The sequence below is a fragment of the Canis aureus genome, chromosome 3 (genome assembly GCF_053574225.1).
Source record: "Canis aureus isolate CA01 chromosome 3, VMU_Caureus_v.1.0, whole genome shotgun sequence".
Taxonomy (NCBI): Eukaryota; Metazoa; Chordata; class Mammalia; order Carnivora; family Canidae; genus Canis; species Canis aureus.
In genome coordinates, this window is record NC_135613.1 from 64,861,006 (window position 1) to 64,873,056 (window position 12,051).

Below are 12,051 nucleotides of genomic sequence, written 5' to 3' on the forward strand. Positions count from 1 at the left end.
CTGCCTAATGGATGTGACTATGTGTCACAGGGAGGCTATTATCAGAGGGGATCTTGGAAAAACAAATGAACTGTAATAGCTGGATAAGAAAGGACATTTCAGAAACACAGCACTGACCTACAGAGCACTCCCAGTGTACGACAGAGAACACTGATAATATGAAAAATACAGGGAAAAATCTGGAAAAATGTCTGTCATCTAGGATTCTGTTAACATGACAATGGTAAAATCATCTTTGGTTCAGAGCACATTTAAATCATACTGTGGGGAGATGGGAAGAAATCACACCCATGCCATGTGCACTGAGGTGTAGTCTGTTTCAGTGAAGTGCTAAGACTGAGAATGAGATTTCAAGTTTTATTCTGTACATAGTAGAGTTCTTAACTGAAGCATTATCTTCCAAACAAAATACCACTACAATCCAGTTTAAGAATCAGAAGATTGGGTTTGGGTGTAGGCAGAGGATTTAAAGTGGGAATGTAGCCTGAGATATTCTAAAACTAGTTTTTGGAAGACATGATGCTAAAGTTGGAAGGGTAATGGCATTTAAGAAGACAGCAGAAAAGATTATTTTGGCACAGCTTGTTAGTAACAGAACATATAAAGGTGGTACTAAAATGGCATCAAGTTTAGCACATCTGAGATGCAAGTATAAATGGTTACCTTTAGGGAAAGAGATGGAGGGTATAGTGCTGGGAAGGGATATGACGAGAGCTTTTCATGGTTCTGGCAGTGTTCTATTTTTTGACTTGGGAGATGGTTATACAGGATATTTGCTTAGCTATATTTCAATGAGCTATGCATATTTTTATTGTGTACTTCTGCATTAAGTATTATGGTTTACAAAATTAAAAAAACTAATATGTAAAGGATATAAGATGAACACATTCACTGCCCTCCCTCTGTCAGTAAGTAGTTACTGTGAGTCAATTATGTCCCATATTGGTCATCCACTGCTACCTCATTGGTATGGGAGGCAGAAATGTAAAAACTGACTTAGTAATAAACACAACCCGTACTGCAAGCCTATCATTACAGTATATAATTTCTTCTGAATAATTGAGATATAGATGCTGAGCTTACCAGGCTGAGTGACTAATACCACATACCAGCCTTACATAGTAGGGATTTGGATTTGTGCCACAAAAAAAATTATGTTAAACGTTAATAGATTTTTGTCAAACTGGGCACTATTAATACTACATTGTGTCAACAATCTATTGCATCATGAAAGAATGAGTACTAAAAATTCACCTTTTAATTAAATTAATAGAAGGCTTGGAATTTTTTCTTTAATGAAAAAACTTAAAAACCAAACAAAACCAAACAAACCCTATGTGGTAATTTGAACTTTCAAATTAAACAATATTTTCTGCCTTTGAAATTTTGAGACTGATATTAGGATTTGGATTGAATATTAACAAAACCAAATTCTTACCAGACAGTTCTGTTTCAAAAGAACCTTTAACTGCTAGAGTAGTTTCATCTGCTAAGACTACACTGGAATTGGTTTCCAGATGCTGACTGGAAATACCTTGTGATATATTTTTATTATTCTTTGATTTACCTGTTAAAAAGGGAACAGGGAAACAGTTGGTTAAATGATCAAAATAACAATAAGCATCAGTTAATACAGCCTGACAGTGATCAAGCAAATGTTAAACTTTATGTTAAAATTATGGTCTTCTGGATGTTTTTAACATCTTGCCTTGTATATCATTACAAAATCAAAGTTTTTTCCAAAAGACAATTAGTTCTTAAACTTTAGCCTATACCAGAATCACCCGGAGAGCCCAAGATTTTGCATTTTTAACATGTTCTCAGATAACGTACGCTGGTTTGCAGACAACACCACTTTTAGAACTACTGCATACGATCATAAAATTGAGGGCAATGGCCAATTTCCTGTATTCCTTTAGTATTATCCAAATGTGTTCAGTATAATGTATGTGTATTTTGTGTTGATTGGCAAAAACACCCACAAAAAATAAAAAAGGTTCTCCATTTTTATAGCTAGTTAAAAAAAAAAAAACAGCCCCCCCTTTTCATAGCCGTACGTTTGCTCTGATGAAAACAGGACATTTTTTTCAGATGCTCTGGGCATGTTGCTTCGATCTGATTAAACTGCCAAATAAATTGAAACTTTTTTCTTTTAACTGCCTTGAAAGAAATGGTCTACTTACCATAGTCAAAGAGATCAAAGAGGGCCTGAAATGCTGGATCTGATTCTGTTTGTTCTAATATATCCTGTATAGCTTCCTCAGACATATGGATTTCACTCTGCAAAGAAAAGAGTGATCCTAAGTGAATTAGTATAAATACCAGCAAAATAATTGGAGGGCGTACGATAGCTCTCATTTTTTGTAAATAATTATTTCTCTCCACGAAAATTTCTTCTGATTACAACACTTCATTCATTGAAACAAATAAAGCAACACTAGAAAGTAGAAAGTGAATGCCTCTTAATTCCACATCTTAGAGTTGACTGTTTTGGTGAATATATTCCCAAACCTTAAAATAAAATGAACAGAGAAACTACAGTTATGTTTCTGTGTATAACTTAAGTAAAAGCACTTACTTAAAAAAAGTAAATGTTCTGTTTTAAACTCGACATCCAGCACTGTCAAAGCTTATGGTGTACAGTGTAATGTCTTGACCTACATAATACTGTGAAATGATGAGCACAGTAAGTTTAGTTAACATCCATCATCTTATACAGATATAAAAACAATAAAATTTTTTCCTTTTGAAAAAATTCTAATGGTTGGAGATTTAAAATTCTCAATTTTAGTTATTATAAAATTATCCTGCAATGTTGTATTCAAGATTGGTAAGACATACACTGAATCCCATGGGACAGGAAATTCATATGAAGCAAATGTGGAACTTTCATGAAGTGTTAAAAACTTAGGATTTTTTATAAAAATGGCTATAAAATGAAAAGAAAAACCTGTTTGAAGTTAAAGAGCCAATTCACTTTATGAGGATGTACAGAGAACATCAATAATTCTTGATGAAATGTGATGCAGGAGGAGTCCAAGAGCTTGAATAAGTATTTCTACATCCAGGAACTTGAAAATTTATAGTAACGTAAATGTTGAGAACACAATGTAATCAAATTATGAAATGGTGGATACATTCTTATTAAAGTTAATGTTGACAAAATGCATTTTTCTAGTACATCATTTTATTCTCAGCTTTAAAAATTATGATCAAAAGAACCCTGAGATAAATTTCCAAAGGCAACTGCAAGTCAATCTTCTAAGTATTTTTATAACCAAAAGTATAATTTACATACAATAAAATGCACAGATCCTAAGCCCACAGTTCAAAGAGCTTTGATAATTTTAAGGGCTGTGTAACCACCAGACTAATAAGTGTAAAATGGGGTGCCTGGCTATCTTGGTTGGTGGAAGTGTGCAAGTCTTGATTTCAGGGTTGTAAGTTTGAGCCCCATGTTGGGTGTAGAGATTACTTAAAAACAAAATCTTAAAAAAAAAAACAAAGTCAAGTATTTCCACCACCTAAGAAAATCACTCACCAATACACACCATTTCCTTTTCTAGAGAATTCCTCCCTTTGGCAAATGACTCCCTCATCCTCACTCAGGCAACAATTTCTGATTTCTATCAGTATGAATCTGTGTTGCCTGTTTTAGAACTTTATACAAATGGAAGCACACTATATGTATTCTTTTAGCTATCTTCTTTGATGAACATATGTTTGAGATTTACCTATGTTGTTATGTGTATCAGTAGCTTATTCCTTTTTATTGTTCACCAGTATTCTATTTTATGACTGTCAAAATTTGTTTATTCCTTTTTTGTTGAAGGACATCTGCTTTCTTTTTATTATTTGTCTATTAGGGACAAAGCTGTTATGAATACTCTTGCATAGGTCTCTTGGTAAACATATGTGAACATATTTATTTCTTTTGGGTAAAAACCTAGTGACTGCCAGATCATAAAGAAAACGTATATGTGTATATATAACTTTGTTAACTATCAGATTTCCAAACAGGTTGTATTTATTTCATAACTTCCATTAGCAATTTTTCAGAGTTCTCGTTGTTTCACATCCTTGTCAACATCTGGTACTGTCCGATTTTTAACTTTCAGCCATTGTAGTGAGTATGAAATGGTATCTTACTGTATTCTTTTCATTTCCCAAATGACAAATAATGTTATCTTTTCATGACTTTATTGGCCATTCCTATCTTCTATTGTTTGTTCCAGTCTTCTACACATTTTCTTTAAAAAATTTTATTTTTAATTTTTTAAAATTTAAATTCAATTTGCCAACATATAACACTCAGTGTTCTATCCATTTCTTAAAATGGGTGGTTTATCTTTTTTTCGTCAGATACATGTATTATGAATATTTTCTCCAAGTTGGTGGTTTGACCTTTGATTTTTTGTTAATGATGATTTTATTTTATTTTTATTTTTATTATTTTTTTAAAGATTTATTTATTCAGAGAGAGAGAGAGAGAGAGAGAGAGAGAGGCAGAGACACAGGCAGAGGGAGAAGCAGGCTCCATGCAGGGAGCCCAATCAATCCCGGGTCTCCAGGATCACACCCCAGGCTGCAGGCGGCGCTAAACCGCTGCACCACCGGGGCTGCCCGTTAATGATGATTTTAACAAGCAGGTATTGTAAATTTTAAGGAAGCTTTTTTTTTTTTTAAACAGTAGTGACTTGTGTAGTATAAGAAATCTTGCCTATTTCAAGGTCACAAAGACTTGTAAATATTTTAAAATTCCTACTTCACCTATTTATACAACTTCTCAGTGAATCTGGTGTTTTTACTACTCAGTTGGGCATTGTGTCTTGCTGTTCTTTTAAAAAGTTACTTAAATCTGGGATCCCTGGGTGGCGCAGCGGTTTAGCGCCTGCCTTTGGCCCAGGGCACGATCCTGGAGACCCGGGATTGAATCCCATGTCAGGCTCCCTGCATGGAGCCTGCTTCTCCCTCTGCCTATGTCTCTGCCTCTCTCTCTCTGTCTCTCTCTGTGACTATCATAAATAAATAAAAAATTAAAAAAAAAATAAAAATAAAAAGTTACTTAAATCTTAATTTTTAACTTTCCCTAAATATACATTATTTTACAATAGGGTATTATTCATTTGTTAAACATTAAGACAGGAGAAGTTTTTAAAAAGAAGTACTGGTAGATACCTTAAAGTTGCTTTAAAAAGCTTGTTATATTTTGTTACATTTACTGACTTCACTATGGGAAACTGTTTCAAAATTTTTTTAAAGCATTCTGAAGGAACCTACCAAAAAAATTCAGTGGTTTTACCTACTGTTCATCTGAAAGCAAGTCTGCTATAATGAATTCATTTGGTGGGCATGGCATTAAGAATTGATTATGGTCTCAGAGTCCCAAGTCAAAGGATGTGCTACAGTCACAATCTCAGCTGCTCTTGAGGAGAGATATTTGCACATGACACATCTTTATTTTTTAAAAAACATATGAATATTAAAGATAAATTATTAAATCCTTCCTTTACCAGCTTTTGCTCTTCCATCTTCACCATCACTGAATAGCAACAGTGACTACAGTCTCATCTTCCTTCTCTTAGCAGAAACTTCACATAATTTACTTAGTTATTAATAACTTTTCTTTTTTTTGTTGTTGAAAAACTTTTCTTTTAAAAGTATCTTGTTCATTTTACTTGGATTCATTATATATCTTTAACATACAATTTCATTGTTTTCTCATATTATTACATAGTCCACAGCAATATAAAAGAAATGTAATTTATACATACATAGTACAGTATTGTTGCTTACTGCACACAAACATATCCACTCATGAATCTTATAGTATCAAATACTTAGATATCCATGACTGTGTACAGCTATAGTAAAGTGTTCTGCTGACATGTGGAAGAATTAAGAGATTTTAGATGGGTTGGAGAGGTCTTATTACTTTTACCATTTAAATCACATAGTTTAAACTGATTATTTGAAAATTCACTAATACTTTCAAAAATAGGTTACATTTACATTTGGATAAGGAAGGAAATCTCTATAGAAGATTATTATCTTAAATAATTTTATACCTTTGTTGGTAATAGGTTTTTTGGGGGGTCAAGATTCTTTTCAAAATAATCTCTATATACAACATGGGGCTGGAACTTATAACTCCAATATCAAGAGTTCCATGCTATACTAACTGAGCGAGGAAGGCACTCCTTGGCAATGGTTTTGAAATGAAGCCAAGATACCATCAATTTTAACTATAAGTATATATACTACACACACACCCTAACCTATACCTGAAGTCCCAGGAGTTCATCAATTGAAGTCTCTGGTTCCGTAGGGTTGCTGTCTGTTTGCTTAGGTATTTGAGCAATATTGTTGTCGCTGTAACATGGAAAGAAAAATTTTTACAATAGTTCTCAATTAGGTGAAAACAATTAGGCATCATCAACACACATAGCTTACCTAGTCAAAAATTTATTAATGTTTTCTGCAAGCTTTTCTTGAAGAGATTTGTTACTTAATATTTTTTCCCGTGCATTTTCAATAACCATTTGCTAGAAAAGAAAGTCAATGTTAGTAAAAGAATAGGGTAGAGCTTCTAGTTAATGGGAGCTAGCTAGTTTTAACAAATCTAGGTGGGAACTCCAAAGTTATGGTGTCTCCCCCCATATTAATTCTTGAATACCATGCTTCCCAAGTGTTTTCACAGATCCTTCACCAGTTCTTCACTGATTACAAAATACAGTTCCAAACTCTTTAGCTTTTCATATAAGGTTTTTAATCATCTGACTGTAGTAAGATGCCCTATTATGTTGCATAATCCAGCACCAAAATGTATTTATACTTTCCTAAATGTATCATTGCTTCACTTGTGCATTTGCACATGCTACCTAAATGGACGGTCTCCTACGCATAAATTTTACTACTCTCTATCCTAAGGCAATTCCACTACACAGTTTTATAGAAATACTGTTAACACACAAATGACACACACATACACACACACACACACACACACACACAAATACCAACATTTTAAAACTCAGGATATCTCAAACTGCAAAGCTTATTAATAAGGTCACTTACTTTTTCTACTGCAAATGCATTTGGATCTTGGAAATTCCGTATTGTTGAATGAGGCCCAGACAAAGTGTTACTTTTCCTTTGAGATTCACTGAAACACATTTTAAAGCTTGTTTTTTAATTGGTATGAAAAATAGATTCAATGGTAGTTACATATACAGGTTTAAATCTTAAGATCATGGACAAACGGGTATTTTTCCTCTCTGTGGTAGGAACAAATGGCTAGAGTAGAAAAGCATTACTATATCTGCATTAATAAGAAATGAATCTGAGGTTCAGCTTTACTACTATGTGGTCTGCAGCAAGGTTAAGTTCTGACTCTGCCTACTTTATAATGAGATAAAATCTTAAAAAAAAAAAAACAATAATGAAGTTGATCTTATTTATCTATTCATGAGAGATAGAGAGAGACAGAGAGAGAGAAAGAGAGAGAGGCAGAGATACAGGCAGAGGGAGAAACACGCTCCATGCAGGGAGTCCGATGTGGGACTCGATCCCAGGTCTCCGGGATCACACCCTGGGCTGCAAGCGGCACTAAACCGCTGCACCACCAGGGCTGCCCACGTTACTGGGTTTATGAAAGAACTGAATACAATGAAGATGTGTAAAGACTATTTTTTAAAATCTTTCCTTTCTTTCTTTCTTTCTTTCTTTCTTTCTTTCTTTCTTTCTTTCTTTCTTTTCTTTCTTTCTTTCAGATTTTATTTACTTATTTATTCATGAGAGACACAGAGAAAGGCAGAGATAGAAGCAGAGGGAGACGAGGCTCCCTGAGGGGAGCCCAAAGCGGGACTCGATCCCCGGACCTCAGGATCACAACCTGAGCCAGAGGCAGACGCTCAACCACTGAGCCACCCAGATGCCCTAAAATTTATTAAAAAAAAAAAAAAATTTTTTTTTTGAGAGTGAGCATATGCACAAGCTAGCAGCTAGGGGTGGGGAGAGGGGTAAAGAGAGAAAGAGAGATCTTTTTTTTTTGTTTTTTCATTTTATCCTAACTTTTAGTATCTTTGTTCTTCGTTGATTTTTAAATTTAAATTCAATTAACATATAGTGTATTATTAGTTTCAGAGGTAGAGTTCAGTGATTCATCACTTGCATACAATACCCAGTGCTCATTCTATCACATGCCCTCCTTAATGCCCATCACCTAGTTACCCCGTCCCCAACACATCTTCCCTCCAGCAACCCTGTTTGTTTTCTATGATTAAGAGTCTCTTATGGTTTGTCTCCCTCTGATTTTGTCTTGTTTTATTTTTCCCTCCCTTCCCCTATGATCCTCTGGTTTTGCCTCTTAAATTCCACATATGAGTGAAATCATATGAAAATTATCTTTTTCTGATTGACTTATTTCACTTAGCTGAGAGAGAATCTTAAGCAGGCCCAGCAAGGAGCCTGTCATGGGGCTCGATCTCATGACCTTGAGATCATGACGTGAGCTGAAATCAAGAATCGGAATGCTTAATCAACTAGCCACCCAGCTGCCCCTGTATAGAGACTTTATAAAAAGACCAATGTTTCTTTCTTTCTTTTTTTTTTAAGACCAAGTTTCCTATAAATGTTAGATACTGTTATAGTTGTTTTACTATTAAAATAAAGGAGGCTGAGGTTAGGCTTAAATGAGAGACAACCAACAGAGAAACTCTAACAAAAATACACATGGCACAGTAGCTAGAAAATTGGAAAAAGCGTTTAAAAACTATCATCTTTTTTTTTTTTTTAAAGATTTTATTTATTCATTCATGAGAGACAGAGAGAGAGAGAGGCAGAGGGAGAGGCGGGCTCCACACAGGGAGCCCGATGTGGGACTCGATCCTGGGACTCCAGGATCACACCCTGAGCTGAAGGCAGGTGCTAAACCGCTGAGCCACCCAGGGATCCCCAAAAACTATCATCTTTTTTGTGAAATATCCTTCAAACAAAGACAGAGAGCTAAGTACAGAAAGAGCTTTGATCTCAAAGACTCCCTGGAAAAAAATTTCTGACTTTAAGACTTGAAATATGTGATTGTGGACATGCCAGTATTCTATTTATTTAAAAAAATTTCATTAAAAAAAAAAAATCTGAGATATCACCAATTTTAAGACGTATTTTTATGTACTACTACGGAAAAAGCAGATTTGCTATGAAAAAGTGGTAAGTCATTCATAATAAGATATAACCTGATTTTAAGGTTAAAATTTGGAAAAAGAAATATATTTTTGAATGAGTGTAATAGTAAATAGTCCCAGGAACTGAATCCATCATTGTTATTTTAATCACAACATAAATATGGTGGTGTAATTCTTTAATTTTAATGGTTATTGGAAACTTGTCCTTTCAAAAAGCATTTACCTTTTGCGTCTAGCAGGAGACATTACAGTGGCCTGAGTTTTCTTTTCCTGAGGACCAGGAATGATATTTAAAGCCTCTCCAGCTGTATATCAAGAAAACAAAGCATATGTCAAAGACATGGAATAGTTTTCTACGCTTGAATTAATGGAATAAGTATCATTACATAATGATTATTATTTTATATTAAACTGAGCATATACTGAATGCTTTACTATGTGCAAGGCACTGTAAACTATATTAAGATGAGTAATATGTACTATGACTTAAGGTTTTATAATACAGTACAAGAACAGTACAGTCTCAACAAAAAATAACATGGCAGAATGAAGCATAAGAAGTATAAACTAAGTATATACTATGGTGTGTGTATACTGTTTTTACCCAGAGGTGTAAATGAGATTGGAAAAGATGGAAACGAGGGAGGAGGTAACGGATGGTAATGAATTTAGCTGCAGAGATGAGAGAGAAGACGGATCTAAGAAGGGAGAGAGCTGGCACGTGACTTTTAACTATTAAATTAGAAAATCTGTTATTAACTAGCTATTTGCTAGTTTTATATTCTTGTGTTACAAGAATATAAAAAGCAAGATATACCAGATGGTCTCTAAGTTTATTCCTGGCCCTCAGATTCACAGAAATATGAACTCTTGTCTTTTTTTTTGCTATAATTTTATAATACGAGTATAAAGACAGCAAAGCATATCATCTATTTATACAATTTGACAAAAACAAAATTTCAGAGAAAAAAAATTTAAACTTACTGGCCATAATGTCTTGTGACTGTGAATGGTTTACCACTACAAAATTTGACCTCAAGGGAGCTGAAATCTGGCCAGGTGGCCGTATAACCTGTGTAGCTGTTGAAGGAGTAGTAGTAGTAGTAGTAGTAGTAGTACATTGTCCTGAAAGATACGCTAAAGTCAGCAGCTCTGAATTGATAGGAGCTGCTTGAGCTGCAAGTCTCCTCTGTCGCTTGATTTCTGCAATTCCACTTCTTGTTCGGACTGAAACATATGAGGCATTAAAAAAATGAGCCGTTAGAGCACTTTGGTAATTTTAACAAGTCTACTTGTCCTACTCTTTAACATGTGAAATCTATAGATTGAAAAAGAGTCTTTGAAAGTACCAAGTGAGTTTATGTGATAATTTCCTATGAAACAAACTTGTGAGTACAGCTGACCTTTGAATAGCCCAGGGGTTAGGAGCACCAACCCTTTGTACAGTTGAAAATCCAAGTAGAACTTAGGGCTCCCCAAACACTTAATAGCCTGCTGATGACCAGAAGTCATGCCAATAACCAACAGCTGATTAACACATACTTTGTATGTTGTATTGTATCCTTAAAATAACGTAGAGAAAAATGTTATTAAGAAAAATCATAGGAAGTGAAGATATATTTACACTCCTGTACTGTATTTACAGAAAAAAAAACCATGAATAAGTGGTCCCACACCGTTCAAAGCAGTATGGTTCAAGGGTCATCTGTACACACAAACTCTATGAATCTACGAGTATATTTCTTCTGCAATAATTCATTTTGATACCTCTACAAATTAAGAAACAAACCTATGTAGTAAGAATTAAAGAGATGTGAATACATGAGAGCCAATGAGAAAAACAGGGTGCATTTCAAATGCTTATGTATTATAATAAATGAAATTATTTCCTATGACAAGAACTGTACTTAAAAAAGCAGTAGTTTAAACAAAAATATACTCAGTACAAATGTACTGTTAATTAAAATGTTCATGTGATAGTGTGAGTTTGAAGTAATTCTGAACTTTTTTTTAAAGATTTTATTTATTTGAGAGAGAGTGCACCTGGGAGAGAGAACATGAGCAGAGGGGAGGGGTAGAGGGAGAGGAAGAAGCAGATTCTCTGCTAGGCAGGGAGCCCCGTCATGGGATTCAATCCCAGGACCCTGGGGATCGAGACATGAGACAAAGGCAGACGCTTAACCAACTGAGCCACCCAGGTGCCCAATTCTGAAAATTATTTATAGTTTAAAGTTGAATACCAACCTCTCTGATTGGCAACAAACCCTGGGGAACTTTGCATGCTCCTAACAAATAAAACAAAGTAGTTAGACATTAAAAAATTTCTGCTGCCAAGATACACTCTAATAACAGTATGATCTGAAGTAAGCCGAATTAAAAGGCAATAGATCTTTCAGACAAAAAAGACAAGCACTTTTTTTTGAGGGGCAATCAAATCTTATTTGCTTTAGAAGAGTGGCATCTAAACACACTCACACACATATAATGTTAACAATCAAGCTTCTATCTAGTGTAGTATGCATAACTCTGATATCCCATTAAGAATTTGACTTGACTTTAGGAAGTCTATATATTTAAGAAAACTACATATAAAATTTTATCGTTCTTAATTACCTCCTATCACTAGAGATAACCTTCCCAGAGAAATTCTGGATTTCACATAGGATTCCATAAATACGTCAGAATCCCAAAATTAATTTCAAAGGACAACCTGCTTTTATCAAATTTATGACTATAAAACTATTTTATCCAGCCTCTAACAAGAGAGAAAAGCAAACATAATTCACCATATAAGGTAAATATATAAAGGTGAATTCTCCTTTTATCATGAGTTGGTTACCTAATCACAGATACTGCTATCATCCTG

At 34.4% G+C, this 12,051-nt stretch overlaps 1 protein-coding gene across 6 annotated transcripts in view; it reads right to left on the minus strand.

Moving 5' to 3' along the window:
- Nucleotides 1–12,051, minus strand: part of NPAT (nuclear protein, coactivator of histone transcription) — a 64,005-nt gene that overhangs the window by 23,791 nt on the left and 28,163 nt on the right. For all 6 annotated transcript variants that reach the window (XR_013376771.1, XR_013376769.1, XR_013376770.1 and 3 more), the window contains exons 5-12: nucleotides 11,430–11,470; nucleotides 10,170–10,412; nucleotides 9,409–9,490; nucleotides 7,078–7,165; nucleotides 6,454–6,545; nucleotides 6,285–6,372; nucleotides 2,184–2,280; nucleotides 1,439–1,567 (exon numbers count right to left, since the gene is read on the minus strand). Coding sequence is in view for 3 of the 6 variants with exons in the window: in XM_077893340.1 (XP_077749466.1) it covers nucleotides 1,439–1,567; nucleotides 2,184–2,280; nucleotides 6,285–6,372; nucleotides 6,454–6,545; nucleotides 7,078–7,165; nucleotides 9,409–9,490; nucleotides 10,170–10,412; nucleotides 11,430–11,470 (860 nt within the window). In the remaining 3 variants the exon portion in view is untranslated. The remainder of the gene's footprint in view (nucleotides 1–1,438; nucleotides 1,568–2,183; nucleotides 2,281–6,284; nucleotides 6,373–6,453; nucleotides 6,546–7,077; nucleotides 7,166–9,408; nucleotides 9,491–10,169; nucleotides 10,413–11,429; nucleotides 11,471–12,051) is intronic.